Source organism: Pleurodeles waltl, chromosome 10 (assembly GCF_031143425.1).
Source record: "Pleurodeles waltl isolate 20211129_DDA chromosome 10, aPleWal1.hap1.20221129, whole genome shotgun sequence".
NCBI lineage: Eukaryota > Metazoa > Chordata > Amphibia > Caudata > Salamandridae > Pleurodeles > Pleurodeles waltl.
In genome coordinates, this window is record NC_090449.1 from 248,763,242 (window position 1) to 248,784,293 (window position 21,052).

Sequence of the window (21,052 nt, forward strand, 5' to 3'; positions counted from 1 at the left end):
ACATATAGATTGCTTCCTTTGTCACCCTTTGCCACATTGTGCATTTGTCCCAGCCCGCTCTACCAGAGCGAAGGTGGGTTTTGTAGCATTCTCTAGACCTTTGCTTGTCAGGGGCACGCAAACTCTTGGGCTATCCCGCGTGTATCCTGACAACTACTGTCCAGGCTTTCAACAAGCGTACTCCTAAATAAAACAAGACTTGGTAGAAAGTTGTTTGCCAAAAGCTAAACTGTTTATTGGTGCCTTCTTTTCCCTCTCCGTTCCTCAGTGCTGTGGAAGTGACTCACAAGTTGAGAATGGGAAATAGATTGAGGACTGTTAGAAATGGGGTCGCTAGTTGGCAGAGGTATACACCTTTGGCCAAATAGGGATCGCAATCCTAGTCAGGGTAAGTCACACACAATCCAAATTATCCTGTGCCCACCCTCTGGTAGCTTCGCACTGAGCAGTCAGGCTTTAACTTAGAAGGCAATGTGTACATTTTGTGCAGTAAATCATGCAAAAACACAGTGAGAACACCACACAGCTTTAGAAAAATATGAGATATTTATCTGAATAAATTAAGGTCAAAACGATCAAGATTTGATGATCACAAATTGAAATATCACTTCTGTAATGATAAGAGTCTTAAGTCTTTAAAAAGCAACAATTGTCTCTTGCAAGAACAAAGTACCGGGTATGCATCAAAATTACACGCACGGAGACTGCAGAGGAGGGTATGCGAGGAAAATGAAGGGTGTGCGTTGGATTTCCAGGTGAACATAGATGTTGCGTCCTTTATTTTCAACTCGGCAAGGACTTTGCATCGAATTCCGGTGCACAGGCTTGAATCCCCTTTGCGATGCGGGGTCTTTCGACGCCCAGGGACGATGCGTGGAAATCCTGGGCTTGCAGGACGAAGGCACAGGTGCTGCGTCAGAGTTTCTGCCGCACAGCAGGCACTGCATCGATTCCTCACGCAGAAAGTCAGGCTGCATCATTCAGTGGGCTATGCATCGAATTTCCGGGCGCCACGTCGATCTCCACTCGGGGAGCCGGGCTGCATTGTTCTGGTTCGGCGATGCAGTGATTTTCTCACCGCTGGGCAGGCTGTGGATCGATTCCAGCAGGCTGTGCATCAATTTTCACAGCACAAGGAGTTTCTTTGCAGAGATGAAGTTTTTTTGGCCCCGAGACTTCAGGAAACAGGAGGAAAGCTCAATCCAAGCCCTTGAAGAGCACTACTCAGCAGGGCAACAGCAAGGCAGCAGTCCTTTACAGCAAAGCAATCCAGGTGAGTCCTTTGGGCAGCCAGGCAGCTTCTCTTGGCTGGTTGCAGGTTCTGGTACAGTGTGTCTGTCCCAAGAAGTGTCTAAGTTAGTAGGCTTAGGGACTCAGTTTATATACCCAAAATTGTCTTTGACGTGGGGGAGACTTCAAAGAGTGGTTTTGAAGTGCACAAGGTCCCTTTCAGTACAACCCTGTCTGCCAGGGTCCAAGTAGGGGGTTTGGCAGTCCATTGTGTGAGGGCAGGCCACTGTCCTTTGAAATGTAAGTCTCAGGCCATCAACCCTTCCAGCCCAGGAAGGCCCATTCAGTATGCAGATGTGTGCAGGTGTGACTGAGCACCCTGTGTTTTTGGTTGTCTGGGTGAAACGCACAAGGGAGCTGTCAATCAGCCCAGCCCAGACGTGGATTGGAGACAGGCTGTAAGGCACAGAAGGATTTTAAGTGAAGAGAAGTGCCCACTTTCTAAAAGTGGCTTTTCTAAAAGTGGCATTTCTAAAATAGTAATATAAAATTCAACCTCACCAGTCAGCAGGATTTTGTATTACCATTCTGGCCATACTAAATATGACCTGTCTACTCCTTTCTGATCAGAATCTACCACTCAAACTGTACATTAGGGTAGCCCTAATGTTATCCTATGAAAGGAGCAGGCCTCACTGTAGTGGAAAACAAATTTAGTAGTTTTACACTACCAGGACACATAGAACACCCAGTTCATGTCCTGCCTTTTACCTACATAGCACCCTGCCGTATGGGTTACCTAGGGCCTACCTTAGGGGTGACTTATATGTAGAAAAAGGGGAGTTTAAGGCTTGGCAAGTACTTTCAAATGCCAAGTCGAAGTGGCAGTGAAACTGCACACTCAGGCCTGAGACATGGTTAAGGGGGTACTTATGTGGGTGGCACACTCAGTGCTGCAGGCCCACTTGTAGCATTTAATTTACAGGCCCTGGGCGCATGTAGTGCATTTTATTAGGGACTTCCAAGTAAATTAAATATGCCAATTGGGTATGAGCCAATGTTATCATGTGTGAAGGGTGAGAGCATATGCACTTTAGCACTGGTAAAGTGCACAGAGTCCTAAAGCCAGCAAAAATGAGGTCAGGAAAAAAAGAGGAGGAAGGCAAAACGTTTGGGGGTGACCCTGCAGAAAGGCCATTTCCAACAAGGACTATATAAAGTATCTGTGGGTAGACGTTGCTAATACGTTATCAACACCCTCCTGGCAACCCTGCCCCATTGGGTGGAAATCATACTGACTGGCTTGAGTGAAGGGTAAAAGGGTGTGTTGCATATGATGCCTGCATGATACTGGTGCACACCACATTAAATTAACCCTTTTTGAAGGATTATCCTAGTCCCGATGTTGGTGCCAAGGTATCCACACATAACTCATGGAAAAGAGTAACTGAGTAATCATAAGCATTGATGTCTTTCATGGATCCATAGGTTTAATTAACCAATCACAATCATTTGATGTTCCTCCAAGAAAGTCTTCTGGTAGACATACATTTATTAGGTGTGAAGCCTGGGTTAATGGGGCACCAAGTCAGTAAAGGGTTACTGGGCTTCAGTTATATCAATTGGAGTTGTTCATCGCTGGTGTCCTAGGGCCACAGTACTACTGGACCCCAAACTGGATAACCAAGTACTCCTCTACAGCACTTGAGTCTGTCAGGGTAGCGAAACGGAGCAGTCCAAGTCTTACGGAGTTCAGAAGAAATAGACATTCAGAATATAGTTTAGACCCTAATACCAGACATTAAGATCACTGTCCAGTCAGTGCTTTACTTAATAAAAAAACAAGTACCTTAATACACACAAGAAAAATAATATCTACTGCACATAAAACTAAAATACACAGTGCAAACCAGAAGTCTGTACAACCCAAAGGGCCAGAGTTCTGACCCCACTCAGTCATACAGCGCCTAGACAATAAACACTGTAAAAATACAGTTAACGTTGCACTAAACAGACTACATTGCACAGGCTTTCTCTTCAAAGCTGGGTCAATGGGTCCAATGCTTGTAATACAGTGTTAGGGATTCAGCAGTTGATATGAAGTCAAATGTTGCTGGTCTACCCACTTTCGCACCACACAGAGCAACAGAAGTGCCTACCCTTCCTCGGTGAGGACACCACACTGTTGGTGTCAGGGGTCCAGATGGGGACGCCTGGTGTCTTGGCACAGTTACTGAAGTACCACTACTCTATTAGCCACTGGGCTAGCTGTAGGAGGGTAATGGCTAGCCAGGGTACCAGTCACTCTGATTCCCTAGAACTCAATGTTCACAGTGTAGATGTACCAATAGCAGGGCATCTACGGGGACTGTGCTACTTGCTAGCAGTGCAAGACAAGCAAGAACAAAGCTGGAGACTATGCAAGTCCTTTGGCAGGGACCAAGGGTTCATATGGTAAGTTAGTCAACAAAACACTCTTTTTCCAGCTATAGATGGCAACTCAAAGAGCCCACAGCATAGGGGAGGGGTCTGGAGCAAAGCAGACTCACCTTCAGTGACAACATGGACCTTCCTCTGTTTCTCTCGATGTAGATGCGCAACACGGATCCTTATCTTCAGCAGCTGTCTGAAATCTCCTTGTGTTCCAAAGGGCAGAATAGCCTCCACAAGTCTCTGACAGCTCTGTCTCTATTCGGATGCCAGTTTGACTAGCACTGCCCTGCTCCCTCCATCAAACTGGCAAATTGAGACACCTTTTGAAGTTCAAACCCTATCCCCGAGTCTGAAAGGAGAACAGAAATCCAACCTTTGGACTCCACTCCTGGAACTCAGTTTCCTTGGTGACCCCCTTATGGTGCCTTTTCAGAAAAGAGAACAACCAACTTGCCAGTGAGGCCAGACTTTTCCTGAGTGGCATGCTAATCTAATTAGAGGGTGTGCTACTTTTGCATCCAGAGTGGCCCTCTAGTCCTGGGCACATTTCCTGTATGCTCACTATGTGATCAGTCCATGTGATGTGAGAAGGGGTCTCCTGGTACCTATCTGTCCTATCCCTCAGAGAAGATTTTAATTAACTCCAGACCGGGAGGCCCTGCCCATCCCACTTTAGAAAAGGAGGGTTTTTTCCAGCAGAGGAAGTCTTAGTTAAATACAGATAAGAGATAGTAGAAGCTTGGTGGATTAGCATAGGCACTAAGTATAGGGAGTGGCACGGGGTAGCTGGAATGTCCAGCAGAACAGATACCAGCTCTGCTTACATTCAACACAATTTCTCACCATACTCACTGTCTCTCAATACACACATCCCACAAATCGTGACAAAAAAAGGGGGACTGCACAGACTTTACCTGGAGGGAGTTGGCAGGGAGCCCCTCCTAGAAGATACAGGTACCCCCGAGTATAGATTAATACTGCCACCACTGTCAGTTTACCACAGCCTGGGTAGAGAGGGCATTAACCCCTCTCTGTAAAAGGGCAGTGCACTATACATGCCCCCTTGAGCTTGGAGCCAAGCTCCAGGGTCTCAATCCATGTAAACAGGAACACCCCTCCTTTGTATAAGAAATGTATCAGTTTTAAAAGACCAAGGTTGGAACAATGACAACACTCCAGAAAGATACCCCTGTATTGACACCACTATTACCATTTTTTTTATGCTTCCACAGACACCCCATGGTCATGTAGATGGGTCTCTCGATGCTCATGCAATGGTCTAATCCTTTTCCCCAACCCTCCAATAGAGGGGTCCAGGGTATTCCAACATTTAGCAGTCTCTCTTAGGGCCACTAGGTGACCCATACAAAACAGAGCCATCTTATACCAGTTACTGTCCAAATTGGCATTGAATCACAAGAGGGCCATTTTGGGGTCCACGTGACTCTGCCAGTCCATCACCCCACCCAAGGAGGGTGAGCACCTCCTCCCAAAAGGGACAATCTTACCACCACGTCTGACTATATGTATAAGATCTCTCTGTGCCAGAAATTACAAACAAAGGAGCAAATCCACCATTCCCGTCCACCGAGATCTGTCCCAAACAACCTCAGTTATTGCTTAGATGTTGGTGGCATTGAATACTTGATTTACTTGTTGCTCCATTTTGGAGCCTGCTTTCTGAACGATGGTTAGTACCAGCCAGTGTGCAGACAAAACTTCATCCCACTTATACTTGCCAATGGTCTTCCTCTGCAATTTATCCTCTTGCCAGCAATGAGTAAAAGTCCTCCAAGAACCAATAAAAACTGCCAATTAAGCTGGGCATCTTCCCATTCCACCCCTCTCCAGTCTGCCCACTCAGTCTGAACAGTCTGCACACTCCAATCTAAAGCAGTCTGCCCCACCCCAACACAATCTGCCCCACTCCAATCCAAAACAATCTGTCCCACTTCAATCCACCACAGTAGATCATGTTTTCTTGTTCTAAATATTGCAGAGCGATAATATTATACTTTAATACATAATCGTGTGGTGCACCCCAATCAGCCCCACTCCAATCCACAGCAATCCAATCCACCCCATCTCACCTGCACCAACCCACACCACTCAATTCTATGCACCCTACTCAGTCCAGTCCACCGAGTTCAATCCAAACCCCAATCCAATCCACCACACCCCAATCCTCCCAATTTACTATAATCTGTGTAACTCCAATCCACAATAGTCTGCCCCATTCCAATCCAAAACAATCTGCCCCACTCCAAAACAGAATGCCCACTCCAATCCAAATCAGTCTGCCCCAATCCAATTCAAAACAATCTGCCCTGCCCCAATCCAAAATAATCTCCCCCCCTCCAATCCAAAAGAGAATGCCCCGCTCCCATCCAAAACAATCTGCCCCACTCTAATCCAAAACAGAATACCCTACTCCCATCTGCCCCACTCCAATCCAAAACAGGATGCCCCACTCCAATATGCCTGTCTCCATTCTGCCTCCCTTTACTCCAAAACAATCTTCCACACTCAAGTCTGTCCCAATTTAGTCCAAAACATACTGCCCCACTCCAATCTGCGCTGCTCCAGTCCAAAACAATCTACCTCCAATATGCCTGATTCCATTCTGCCTCACTCCACTCCAAAACAATCTTCCCCACTCTAATCTGCCCCACTTCAATCCAAAACAATTGGCCCAACTCAAATCCAAAAGAATCTCCCCCATTCGAATCTGCCCACTCTAATGTGCTCCACTTCAATAACAAATATGTGACCCACTTCAATCGAAAACAATCAGCCAAAATGCAAAACAATCTGCCCCACCCTGTTCTGCCCCACCCTGTTCTGCCCCACTCCATTCCAGTTTACCCCACACCAATCCACCGCAATCCAACCTACTGCTCTCCAGTCCAATCCACCTCACTCCAATCCACTCCAATCCACCACAGTCTTCCCCACTCCACACCAGTCCAATGCAACCCACTGCAGTCCAGTTCACCCCACACCAATCTAACTCAGTCCAGTCCACCCCTTTCCATCCCAACTTAGTCCTTGCTCGAATATGAGCTCTTCAATCTGCCCCACTTCAGTCCAAAAGAATCTGCCCCACTTCAATCCAAAAGAATCTGTCGTCTCCAATTCAAAACAATATGCCCAACTCCAATCCAATATTGCCCAACTCCAATCCAAACCAGTCTCCCCACTCCAATTCAAAACAATATGCCCAACTCTAATCCAAACCAGTCTGCCCCACTCCAATCCAAACCAATCTGTCCCACTCCAATAAAAAAACAATCTACTCCACTCCAATTCAGAATTATCTGCCCCACTCCAATCCAAACCAGTCAGCCCCACCCAGATGTGCCCCACCCCAATAAAAAGCAATCTACTCCACTCCAGTTTGCCCCACTCCAATCCAAACCAGTCTGCCCAGCTCAAGTCTGCTCACTCCAACCTGCCCCAATCCAAAACAATCTGCCCCACACCATTACAAAACAATCTGCTACACTTGTTTCTGTCTCACTGTAATCTGCCACTCTCCACTCCAAAAACAATCCGCCCTACTCCAGTCCGTCTCACTTCAGTCTGCTTAACTCCAACCCACAACAGTCTTCACCACTCCAATCCAATCCACGCCACACCAAACAAATCCACTGCAGTCCATCCCAATTCACCCCACTCCAGCCCAATCCAATTCACCCTACTCCAGTCTACCCCACACCAATCCACCACACTCCAATTGAATCCACCAAAATCCACCCCATTCCAATTTGCTCCACTACAGTCTGCCCTACACCCATCTGTTCCACTCCCATATGGCCCACTCAGTCCAAAACAATCTGTCCCAGTCCAATCCAAAACCATCTGCCCCACTCCCATTCAAAACAATCTGCCCCACTCCAATCCCAGAAAATATGCCCCACTCGAGTCTTCCTCACTCCAATCCAAACAAATCTGCCCTACTCAATTGAAAAAACAATCCACCCCACTCCAATCTGCCTCGATCCAATCCAAAAGAATCTTCCCCACGCCAGACCAAATGTCTGCACCACTTCAACCTACCCCACTTCAGTCCAAAAGAATGTTTCAAACTAATCTGCCCCAGTCTGATCCAATTTGCTCCGGTCCACCTCACCCCAATCCATCCCAATTCATCCCACTTTAATCTACCACAGTCAACCCCACTCCAATTCAATCCAATACAATCAACACCACTCTGTTTCAAGCCAAACCAAACGCAATCTATCCCGTTCTTGTCAAATCCGCCTCACGACAAACCAATCCACCCAAATCCAAAAGAATTTGCCCCACTCCATTGTGCCCAAACCAATCCAAAACAATCTTTCTCACTCCAGTCCAAAACAATCTGCCCCTATCCAATCCACCCCCGATATATCATGTTTTCTTGTTCTAAATATTGCAGAGCGCTAAAATTATACTATACCACATAATTGTGAGGTACACCCCAATCTGCCCCACTCCAATCCACAGCAATCCAAACCAATCCACACCACTCAAACCTATCCACCCTACTCATTCCAATTCACCCCAGACCAATCTGGTCCAAACCACTGCAATCCAACCACTCACGCCAATACAATCCACCATGCCCCAAGCATCCCAACCCACCCTAATCTGCCCTACTCCAATCCACAAGAAGTTGCCCTAGTCCAATCCAGTCCAGTCTGCCACACTCCAATCCAAACCATTCTACTCCAATCCAAAACAGAATCCCCCAGTCTAATCAAAAACAATCTGTCCCACTCCAATCTGCCCCGCTCCAGTCCAAAACTGTCTTCCCCTCTCCAGTCTAAAACAATCTGCCCACTTTAATCCACCCTATCCAATCCACCCCAGTATACAATGTTGCCTTGGTCTAAATATTGCAAAGCAATAAAATGCATACTTTAACACACAATCGTGCAGTACACCCCAATCTGCCCAACTCCAATTCAAACCACCCCCTACCATTGCACACCACTCAATCCCTACTCAGTTGAGTCCACCCCAGACCAATCCGATCCACCCCACTCCAATCCAAACCACTTGCGCCTATCCAATCCACCACACCCCAGTCATTCCAACCCACCCTTAATCTGGCTGAAGCCAATCTACAATAGTCCACCCCAGTCCAATTTGCCCCACTGCAATCCAAACCAGTCTACTCTAATCCAAAACCGAATGCCCCAATCTAATCCAAAACAATCTGTCCCACTCCAGTCTGCCCCACTCCAGTCCAAAACAATCTTCCCCGCTCCAGTCCAAAACAGAATGCCCCACTCCAATCTAAAACAGAATGCCCCACTCCAATATGCCTGTCTCCATTCTGCCTCTCTCCACTCCAAAACAATCTTCCCTACTCCCATCTGCCCCACTTCATCCAAAACAATATGCCCGCTCCAATCCAAAACAACCTGGCGTGCAACAGTCCAAAATAGGATGCCCCACTCCAATCCAAACCAGAATGCTCGACTTCAATACAATATGCCTGACTCATTCTGCCTCACTCCACTCCAGAAAAAAAACTTCCCTACTCTCATCTGCCCCACTCCAATCCAAACAATCTGTCCTGCTCCACTCCAAACCAAAACAATCTTCCCCATTCCAGTCTGGCCCACGTCAATCGAAAACAATCTGCCACACTCAAATCCAAAAGAATCTACCCCTCTCAAATCCAAAACAATCTGCCCCACTCAAAATGCCTGTCTCCATTCTGCATCACTCCACTCCAAAACAATCTTCCCTGCTCCCATTTGCCCCACTTCCATCCAAAACAATCTGCCCCACTGCAAAACAATCTGCCCCACTCAAAACCAAAAGAATCTACGCCACTCCAATCCAAATCAATCTGCCCCCTCCGATCCACCACAAGCTACCCAACTTCAATCCAGTCTGCCTCACTCCACTCCTCTGCAATCCAATCTACTGCACTCTAGTCCACCCTAACCACTCCAATGCACCAATATACCACACTCCAATGCAATCCACCCACCCCACTGCAGTCCAATTCACCCCACAACAATTTAAGTCAGTCCAATCCACACCTTTCCACCCCAATTTAGCCCTCGCTCCAATATGCCCATTCCAATCTGCCCCAATCCAATCGAATCTGCCCCAATCTAATCCAAAAGAATCTGCCCCACTGCAAAACAATCTGGTGCACTCCATTCTGCCACACTCTATTCAAAAACAATCCGCCCACACTCCAACCCAAAACAATCTACCCCTCCAATCTGCGCCACTGCAATCCAAACTAATCTGCCTCACTCAAATCCAAAACAATCTACCTCACTACAATCAAAAACAGTCTGCCCCACTCCAATCCACTAAACCCCATTCAACCCCACTCCAGTTCACCTCACATCTGTCCACCCCAATCTACACTGCTCCAATCCACCTCACCCCAGTCCACTCAAATCCATCACAATCCAACCCACTCCAGTCTAATCCAACCAACTCCAGCCCCTTCAAATCCTCTACTCCCACCCCACGCCACCCAATCCACCTTAATTCACCCATCTCCAGTACACCTTAATCCATGCCAGTCCATTCCAATCCACCACACTCCAAGCCACCTTAATCCACCCCACCCCACTGCAATGCAATCCACCCCACACACTCCAGTCCAGCCACTTCACTAGAGTCCAATTCATCCACTCCACTCCAATCCAGTCCACTCAAATTCAGTCTACTCCAAATCACTGCATTCCAATCCATACCAGTCCAAAAAAATCCACCACATTGGAAGAAAACCACCCCACTCAACCCCGTCCCAATCTAATTCACGTCAGTCCAGTCCACATCAATCCCATCACCCCAATAAAACCAGTCACCCCAATCTGTCTCACCCTAATCCAATCCACCCCACTCAATCCAATTCACCTACCTCAAGTCCACCTCACTACAATCTACCCCACTAAAATCCACACCACACCAGTCTACCTTAATCCAGTCCACTCCCCTGATACAATTTCAATTCACCCCTTCAGTCCACCCTATTCCCCTCTAATGAATCTACTCCAATACACAACTACCCCAGTCCAAACCACTCCAATCCATTCCATGCAGTCCTCACCACTCCAGTCCAACCCACCCGACCCCACTCCAATCTAACCTATTTCCCTACAATTCAATTTACTCCCATACAATCCACCCCGCTCCAGTCCAATACATCCCAACCCACTCCTGTCCAGTCCACCCCAATCCACACCACCCCACCCATATCCAAACCACTCCAATCCAGTCCACCCCACCCCTATCACTCAAATACAGTCCACCCTACTCCATCCCAATCGAATCCACCTCATCCCATTTTAATCTGCCGCTCTCCAATCCAGTGCACCCCGCTCAATCCACTCCACTTTACTCAAACTTAATCCATCCAACTACCTCAGTCCACTCCAACTCACTCAGCTCTATTCCACTCCACAGCAGTCTACACTCTCTACCACTGAATTCTGACACTACCCCAACAAAACCACTCTCTGACACTCTGTTCCCTCACTCCTCTACACAACTAACTTTTAACCATGCGGAACACTGATGTACAACAGGGCAAAAACACATTTGCAAACCCTATAGCCCTTGTATAGGTGAGACATATTGGCTTTGTTACTGCATGCTCTTGGTAGTGAACACCCTGGTAATGGATTCTAAGACAGTTTACCTTTTGTGATTTTGTGTACCGATGTGAATGAGAGGCTGTAAGTTGAAGTATAAACATCCTAGTAGCACTATACATGTTGACCTACGTAGTAGGAACATAAACGAAAATATACACGAGCTGGTGGCTGTTTTTTTAATTTAATGGGGTCTGTATGAAAGCTCATCTTCAACAACCATTCCTGGTTTGAGAACTTGGTACCAATGCTGTACTTGCTTAGACCGGAATCAAGATTTGCTACAAAAGGAAGGTTTTCAGAACAATCATTGATTATATCAGATTGAGTAAATTCCTTATTTTCTGAGAGCTGGTTTGAGAGTTTTGGAGCGTGAACACCAAAGTGCCTGTCACTAAATCCCATAAGTCGAGCTAAGGGCACTTGCTGGAGAATCTTGATAAGGAATAGTGTGGCACATATAGGATGTATTCAGTGTGTAGGTATGGAAAGGCCGGTCGATCCAGGCATCTGGTAAGTCAGGCAGATGATATGAAATTCATTTTGTATCAGAATGTGAACCAGTGAGGCAGAAAACGGAGGGAGCAGGGGCATAAAGCCCCGTATGTGGCAGCTTTTTAGATGCAGTTGAGTTGATTCTTTTGATGGATAGGTGCCAATTTAATAGTTTGGCTATGATATGAATGAAGATACACTATATGGACGTTTAGATGTAAGGAACGTTTCTTTTGATTTAAAAAAGAAAAAAGAATACGAATGCCTAGGTAAACGCCCAGGTTCATGGTGGGAGGTAGCAGGGAGTCAGAGGAATGTAATAGGTGTGTGCGCCAGAAGTCGAGCACTCAGTTGTGGTCCGAACGAGGACCTCTGTTTTGTACCCATGTCGTCTAGCCCAGATGTCCCTGTTTAATGCTAGTGCCATGAAACACTTTGGTGGATGCATGCCTAACGATTAACATTCCTGAATTTTCTATTCAGGGGTGTAGAATTATACCACACTATGAGGATGTCAGGTTTCTATTTATGTCAAATCTTGAAATAGCTATCAACGGTATTAATGAATGGAGCTCTGTTTAGGCCTGCTTTTTGGTCATCGTAGGGCTGTGAGTATGCCAGTCCTGTTGTTCTGCCACAATTCTGGTTAAACCGGGTTCAGTCTATATGAATTTTCTCATTGTGCCATTGGTCGCTTAAGTACTTCAGTTTCCAAACAAGCTGCTTGGTAATTGCTTCAGGAAATTTACTTTTTTGCATTCACTCAGTTTCACAAAATGTTACAGTAAGTCAAACCAGATTGTACTTATGCTCTAGTGCTGACCTTGCCAGCTAAGGATCAGTGGATACCAATCGGTCTGACCTTTTCCACTTTACCACGATGTATTTCTTGGGCAAATCGCTTCATATCACTACGTATGCGCACGTACAAGTGTTAGTTCAGGGACTGATTAACATTTCACAGCTAGCTGAAATATGGAAGTTCTCGTACAGTCAATATGTTATGGGCAAGTTTCTCAAAGCGATTGGCACATGTAAGGTTGGGTTGCGTTTGGAAAAGTTGGTTTTGCACTAATAACAGGATTTATTCACATGCAGATTATTCGTGGGAACAAATGCACTTACAGGCTATAATTGCATGTCTGTAATGCATATATACACAAAGGCAAATGTCACCAACTCCTCTCTAACCTATTGCTACCCAGGAAAAAAGTCCGAAAATTCGCTCCTGACAAGGGCAGGAGTAAAGCTTTCCAGGGTGGGACCTCCTTAAATAAAAATGTCGGGGTTTAGGGAAATAAGTGTTGTGTCGATTATAGTAAATTCACACTCGAGTTGGGAGTTAAGCAGCTAGGATTCTTCCTCAACTCTGCGTAGGGCTTTCTCACTTTCCAGTCAGATGCAACTGACTGATAATACAAAAATATTCTTAAATTAGAAGTTTACATTGGGACTTCATTGGTGGTATACGGGACATTTTCGTCTTCAACACAACAAGGCGTTTCCCCATGGTGGAAAATATTTTTTCCCCTTGAGGAAAACAAGAAAAAAATCATTTTTAACAAGTAAATATGGACTTCACCTACAGATTTTAAAATTAGCATGTATGTGGTTGGAGTCCACTAAGCTTTGCTAGCAGAATGTCCCCAGGACTACTTCTGTTAACTCGAGTGAAATTCTGAAGTTGTAAACCTGCCCCAGTGCGAGTTTCTAGAACTGGAGGTGCACCCCTGGGACTTCCACTGAGGACGTGGCCCATATTTGTATAAGTATCTTGCCTATAATTTTGCCTCAAGTGTTTTAACATTGCTTACCCAGTATTATTATTATTTAAAAATACTGAAGTGCGTGAAGCACTTAAGACGTTGTCTTAGACGTGGTAAAGATGTCCTTTAAAAGGTGGGAAGTAGTTTAGCCAGGTGCTTGTAACATTATCTTTTTTTTCAAATTAAAAACATTATGAGTTACATCTTAATCTGAAAAGAACAATTTTTGCCTCCATTCTTCAGCATGTTTTTGCATATAATCAGTGAACATTATTGGAACATTAAAAATAGCCACAAAATGTTATATTTTACAAACATTTACTTGTTTTTGTATTGAACATACAGTCAAAATGTCTGCTTGTTTGTCTGTTTGATCCAGTGTCATCGAGTCATACTGAGCCATATTCGCTTGCATCTCACTGTACTTTAACTCGCCCTAATAGTAAAGGGGTTCTGTTAATTAAATATGTATACAGTTTCAAACGTAAGGGTATTGTGTCAACTTGTCCATTGGGCAAGAAAATAACATAACAACTTGTCCTGAATCCCAAACAATATGTCTGTGGTTGTAGGCAATACTAATTCTACATCGTGGGTAGTGTCGCCCACCTCCCAGCCCACTTATTAAATACTTATTTTCCCCTCCTATGGAAAAAACTTTCTGACATGGGTCTTAGCCTTTACCAAATTTACCATCATATCGCAAATTTTCACCCAGAAGCATGAGTAATAATTTAAACATGGTTTTCCTGGAACGTAAAGTCTGTTTGATCTGTGTCTATTGTTTTATCAATCTCAGCAGTGAAAAAGCAAATATTCTAGTGTAACAAAACTGTAACCAACAAAGGCTCATTCTGACTTACCAATTTTCCTGATATTTAACTTTTATCTGTTTTTGCCTCCATCTTACCTTTTAGCCTTATCAAATGCTGATTTTTTTTTTTTTTGGTATTAAGTGTATATGATTTTTCTGTATGGCAGGATTGGAAGGTAAAATGCACTTATCATGAATGTAGTAGATGCTAGTTATTACCATTAGACCTGTACACTAAATTATGTTTTCTAAATTGTTTAAACAACCCTAGCTTTCAAGTAAGAAGTACATAGTTGAAATACTTTGTGTACATAATGTTTGAGGTGCTGTGAAATGAGTGTTTACTTGTATATCCACAAGGCTGTTGAATGATCTGCATGAATTAACTTTAGGAATTCTAAAGAATTTAATTGTATCTCATGCTGTACTGTTTTTAAATGTGGATTTTGACTAGTGTACATTTAATTGGGCTTATTGTGAAGTTTATTTTTTATTTTTTATTACTAATGAAAATCATTTTTTTCATCAAACTGAAATTTTATTAATGACGGTATTTTTTCATTTCAGATCGTACCCACGAAGAATTGTGTAGAGTTATCTATCAATCATGTCTATCATGGACCACAGCCCCACCACTGGAGTGGTCACTGTAATTGTCATTCTAATTGCCATAGCAGCTCTCGGAGCATTGATATTGGGCTGCTGGTGTTACTTGCGTCTCCAGCGAATCAGCCAATCTGAGGATGAGGAGAGTATCGTGGGAGAAGGTGAAACCAAAGAGCCCTTCCTCTTGGTTCAGTACTCTGCTAAAGGGCCACGTGTGGAGCGGAAGGCTAAGCTAACAGCCAATGGCACTGAAGTCCACAGCTAACCGACAGAAGGATGAACAAATAGACTTGCTAAAATGTCTCTAATGAGCAGGAATCATACTGTGAAGAATATGGACATTTTGGGAGCGATGACTCTTTTCTGATTTAAGATTAGCATTGTTTGGTTTGTCATGGCATGCACTGAGAAGGTATATTTTCTGGCAACTCGGTATTTTAATAGCATTTTATTACTTGAATGTTTAGGGGAGCCGATATTGATTGAGTTACTACTGTAATGTGAACTACCAAAACTGTGAATCTGTAAATAGTTTATCAGAAGCTTGGCCTTTTATAATTTGAGATTGGGATAGCTTATTTAGCTGAGAAAATTGTTGGATGGAGGTGTGGTGGTTAAACATCAAAACCAACTGACAAATTGTATCCTTTCTGGCTCCATGTCAGTGATTTGGAGGAAAGAATTATCATGTGTTGAATTATGTGTTTGCTTATTTAAGAATTTTGTATATGTACTCGGCTGTGACTGCTCTTAGGCATTTGTTTGGGGGGGGAACGATGTCAAGCGCAGAACAATATATTTTTCTTAAGACAGATTTTTACTGTTCATGTGAACATTTTTTTACTAGGAGAATGGCTGCAAGGACATTGTTTTTTATTTTAACCGCTACTCTCAAGGAAGCCAATGATGCTGACTTTGTACCCTTTGCTAAAAAGGGATAGTGCAGGAGGATTCCAGGGAGTCTTTAAAATGGCAGTTGAGCAGTTGTTTCATTTTATTTGCAAGCATGTCAGCCTTGCAAAAATGGAGGCATAGACAGATATTTTAAACACTAGTTAATTATGGAACCTACTCTCACATTAATTTCTAGTTGTCTGGAGACAACTACCTTTTATTTGTTATTCTACAATTTGCCATAATAGACCAAATGTCTATGGACTTTGTTCTGGTTTTTTTTGTGTTTGGTGGGCGGGTTACATAATTGTAAATACTGTATTGTAATCTAATGTGCTTACTTTTGATGATTGATCCTGAGATGTTGGAATGACTTCAGATATCTGCACACACAGGTATCTGATGACCTGCTGATCTGAGAAGAAACATTCAGTGTCGTGCGACAGTACTTTGTGGCGACTGCCTCAAGCACCACGGTTGAATGTAGAGTGAAAAAAGAAAAATCTGAGATTGCGACATGCTCAAGGAGGGGTGAACGCATGAAGGATTCTATATTTTCAATGTCTGTGACATTAACAAATTTAAGTTTAATCAGGGGTAATTGCAGAATGATGTGTTCCTATTCTCTTTATAATACATGAGCTGTTTCCTTGTTGTTTTGCAGTTTGACATGTTCAAGTTATCAGTTAGCTTTTCTGTACACTAAATTACTGTATAGATGGCAGTTAAGCAACCCAGAGCCATTGTGATCATCTACACTCTCCATTATAGGTGTTAATTAGTCAGGATGGTCTATCTTTTGCAGGTGAAATGGTGACTACCACATTTACATAGAGATTTAGCCAATTATGGTGGGATGGAATATGTTCTCAGTTTGCCCATCAAAATAAAAGCCTCCTTTGGGGGTTTTCTGTCAACTAGGAAAACACCCATTCAAAAACTCAGCCTAGTCCCGTCCTTTGGGAACACCCACTCTCCTAAGCTTTCATAATGTCATTGAGTAAACTGAAATCCTTTATGGTGTATTGAAAACTAATTAGCCAATGATTTCATGTAGTGTGAACAGCTTCTTTGGAAACATTCCCTGCTTTCCAAACTGTAGCTCTGCTTCTAGAATTCAGAGAATGCATAATGTCATTGAGCAAGAATCATCATATGTTAACAGGAAGTGTTTTTTTTTTTTTTTTTTTAATAAAAAAAATGAGAAAGGGGTTAGTGATTTTCAAAATGTGAAGTCTGAGATCACAGCATAGCTTCTACTATTTGCCTGTAAAATGTCAAAGGAGACAGAACATGGCCTTTACAGGTTAAACTGCCCAGTTACTGCCGTCTTTTGTGTTCAACTGAAATATTTTTTTATTTAAATAATCATGACCTCCAAAACTCCCACTGTCCTAACCTTAGGGCATAGCTGAAAAGCTTATTTTTCTATTTTCGTACGACCAAATCACTCCTAACATGCAATACGGCTCTTTTGATTTAAGGGTAATGCCTGAGAAAATAAAAAATAGCTAATTTCCACTTTGATGTAAATTAAATGAGATCCCGGTGCAGAAGGTTCTCAGATTGACAGAGGCCAGTGTCAGCTGACTGCTGTGTTCTCTAGCTCCAGGACAGACATTCCAGTGTGCAAATGCTTGAGGATAGGGGCGAGTGGTATCACTGCAATGTCCAGTATCTTGCTTGATAGAAACATTGCAGCAAATACAGAAATTTTCCGCCGGTTTAAGATTATCCTATCCATGGCTTCAATCTGATTTATGGGAGTTTGATGGTAAAGCACTATTGACCTGGGAGAGGAGGAATTACAAATTGGGTTATACATTAAAATGTTAGCAAACTAATAGAAAACACACTTCACATTTTTAAAAAAGTACTGTCCTATTACTAAAAGAATAAACATGCTTGGGTTTGTGAAGACTAGGTCTGAAGGCATTCACAGTGCAGTTCTAAGATTCAATGTGAGTGAACTTGTTTTGGGAAATTTAGAAAGGAACATCTGTAAAAGTGTCTGCCTTGGTTCCACAACCTTTAGTGAAAATAAACATTGGATGCCAACTGAATGAAATCCGGATGTACTGAATTATTGTGGGAATTAATGTAAATCTTACTTCATGAAATTACACTTACTATACATGTTATTTACTTAAACTTTATTTGCAAATCTAGTCTGTCATAATTACAAAAAATAGAAACTCGATGTTTCGTCTAGGCAAATTGATTTAAAATAATTGCTATTTACACAAGGGTCCAATTTTTTCACAATTTGGGTAGAATTCCATAGGCCATGGTAGAGCAAAGACAAAATACAGGGCTGTGGGCATGTAGCATATTTTAATGGTCAAATAATACATTGCAGCATATCCCTTATTTTTCTGTACCCCAATGTGATTTCGTCATCACCAATTGCAATCAATAAAATACTTTAAACTTGATTTTCTATACCACTGAAAATATTTTCTTTATTTACAATGAAATTCAATAAAATTTGCATAAATGCTTTCTCAGAACTCAGGTGTTTGAATGGTTTGTTTGCAAAATAATACATAATATTTTCGTTAGTATGTTCAGAGTTTTCTGAGGCAATCAAGGTTGTCCAGATCTATAGTCTATCCAAGAACTTTTTTTTTTTTTTTTTAAATAAATCGTCCATTAAAGCCCTACTGTTCGTTTTTTCCGGGTTTGAGCTTAGTCTGTGTAAGTCATCCATAAAAGCCCTATTCATTTTTTTTCTGGCTCTTTGTTCCTTGGTGTTTCCTCCATTGAGGCTACAAGACTTTTAAGCAAAGTGCTCACCGTAAGAAGTGCTTCTGAGGCATCTGCCAGTTCTTTGAATTTTTCTTCAATCTTTTCAAGCTGTTTAGTTTGTTGTTCATTCAGAGCCTGGAGGTGTTTTTTATGAAGATATAGTGCTCGGTTTTCTTCCAGTGTATGCTTTCGAGTTTTGAGCTTGTGCTCATAATTCTGTGCATCAGAAATCTGGACCGCAAGATGCTCTTGTGCCTGCCGCAGAGTACCAATTTCTGCCCTCAGTCTCTGAATCTCGTTCTCCAAGTTCATAACCTGGCCGAGGTCTAGAGGGCTTCCATTTTTAAACCTGTGTTTTCCACTGTTCCCTCCTCCATTTTTAAGCCTGGGTTTTTTGCTCTGACTGTCTTCATTTTTAAGGCTGGGTTTTTCCTTGTGCCCTCCTCCATTTTTAAGGCTGGGTTTTTCGCTGTGCCCTCCTTCATTTTTAAGGCTGGGTTTTTCACTGTGCCCTCCTTGATATTTAGGGCTGGGATTTTCGCTGTGCCCTCCTTGATATTTAGGGCTGGGATTTTCGCTGTGCCCTCCTAGATATTTAGGGCTGGGATTTTCGCTGTACCCTCCTTGATATTCAGGGCTGGGATTTTCGCGGTGCCCTCCTAGATATTTAGGGCTGGGATTTTCGCTGTGCCCTCCTCCATTTTTAAAGCTGTATTTTCCACTGTGCCATACCTTAGAACCCAGAGTGTAGTCTAGAACAAATCTGAGTAAGTTTGGAACCGTGATTTTCAAGTCTTCTGGGAATTTCACACTTATGTCTTTCCTGGGGGATGGAAAACACAGAAAAGGTTAACGAAATGACTTAATAAAGGGTGTGCATTCAAAATTTGTTAAAACACCTTCCTGTTTTTTGGGCTTACACAAATGCATACAAAAAGTATAAAAGACTGAAGGACCAGTCAACAGTCCAATGGATCATATAACCACAGAATTAGAGTAAACGGCTGACCTCTGCACCTGGGATTTTGGCACTCATCTTTTTGATAACACAGTAAAATGTGACATATCATTTTTATATTTGCAGTACCACTAAAATCTTTTGTCGCTAGGTTAAAAACTTCACTGGTTCTGCTAGTGGATGCGAATCATTTCAACGTTTCTTGGCAATTCCGATTGAAGTTCACTTTTGGGGTCTGCCACTGGTGATAACAAATTTTTAAATGAACTGCTCACTGTGGGCTCTCTACTTCTTTGGGTTAGTTTATATAGCATGTTGGCATGCAAATTCTATAACCAGCATGGGCAAAGCCAGTGGATTTTGCCTTTAAAATGTGTTACTAAACAGGATTGACATTCTGTACATCATCTGTTGTTTTTGCATTTGTCGCCCCAAGGTGGAAGGGTATGTCCCTTGTTTGCTATGCCACCAGATTCAAGCTAGCCTGGCTGATAAAGGGTGATGCCCTTAAACTGGTTCCAGGATGCTTGTTTCTGGTTCAGGGAGGACCTGGCTTGGCAGTTCGGGCTAAACTGTTCCCACAGGGAACAGGGTCAAGACTGATTTGCATATGGCTTGGTCCAAACTAGAATGGCATGGGCAGCAAAAAAATTGATGGATTAAACCCAGATCTATGACTGGGGGTGAATGTTTGATTTGTTCTGCATTCCGTCCATCATCTATTGTTTTTGCATTTGCACAAGGTTGTGTCACGACCTATCAGACACCCATCTTGGAACAGTAAGAGAAAAAAATAAAAAGTGCACGAACGTGCATTATTAGGAAAGGAGCGACCTAGTAGCAAACTGTGGCTGCCAGGCTCTCTGAATGAGGAAAAATGTATACAAAACAAGAATGATTACTTTAACACCACTGAAAAGCAGTTAGGTATGAGAATCAATAGAAGTACTGATGGAAGCAAACTTGGAAAATAAAAGCCTGAACAAGAAGCTGAGTGGCAAAGGGAAAGCAACAGATACATTAGGGAGTACGAGCAACATAGTGTGGGCAGCAGAGATGTGAGGGAAAAGCCAGCACAGAGGAGAAGAGAGCAAGAAAACATGCATTGCCATGAAGTGCTTAAACGAAACAAAAAAAAGAGTTCCTTGATTATAAGCAGTGGAAGGATAGAAGTCATCTTATCAGTAGGTTCCTGAAGGAGAGGGGTAGACAGCAAGAGGAAAGAAAGTGACTGCATAAGAAGCAAGTAAGGATAAGTTACTTACCTGTAATCCTAGTTCTCTTCCAGGGGCTCCGTCATAAGCACTGAGGGCCATATTTATACTTTTTGACGCAAAACTGCGCTAACGCAGTTTTGCGCCAAAAAAATTTGCGCCGGCTAACGCCATTCTGAAGCGCCATGCGGGCGCAGTATTTATTGAATGGCGTTAGCCGGCGTTAGCCGACCGGCGCTGCCTGGTGTGTGTGAAAAAAAACCACGTACACCAGGCAG

General features: G+C 43.3%; 2 protein-coding genes across 3 annotated transcripts in view; one reads left to right on the forward strand and one right to left on the reverse strand.

The window, feature by feature from the left end:
• Positions 1-18,289, forward strand: part of SNN (stannin) — an 85,851-nt gene extending 67,562 nt beyond the window's left edge. For both annotated transcript variants that reach the window (XM_069210329.1, XM_069210330.1), the window contains one exon: positions 14,922-18,289. In XM_069210329.1, coding sequence (XP_069066430.1) covers positions 14,962-15,225 — 264 coding nt within the window. In that variant the 5' untranslated portion in view covers positions 14,922-14,961 and the 3' untranslated portion in view covers positions 15,226-18,289. The remainder of the gene's footprint in view (positions 1-14,921) is intronic.
• Positions 18,290-18,466: 177 nt separating this feature from the next.
• The window catches only part of TXNDC11 (thioredoxin domain containing 11), a 353,597-nt gene continuing 351,011 nt past the window's right edge, over positions 18,467-21,052 (reverse strand). Inside the window, exon 12 of the mRNA XM_069210328.1 lies at positions 18,467-19,425. Within this exon, the coding sequence (XP_069066429.1) occupies positions 18,576-19,425 (850 nt within the window). The 3' untranslated portion in view covers positions 18,467-18,575. The remainder of the gene's footprint in view (positions 19,426-21,052) is intronic.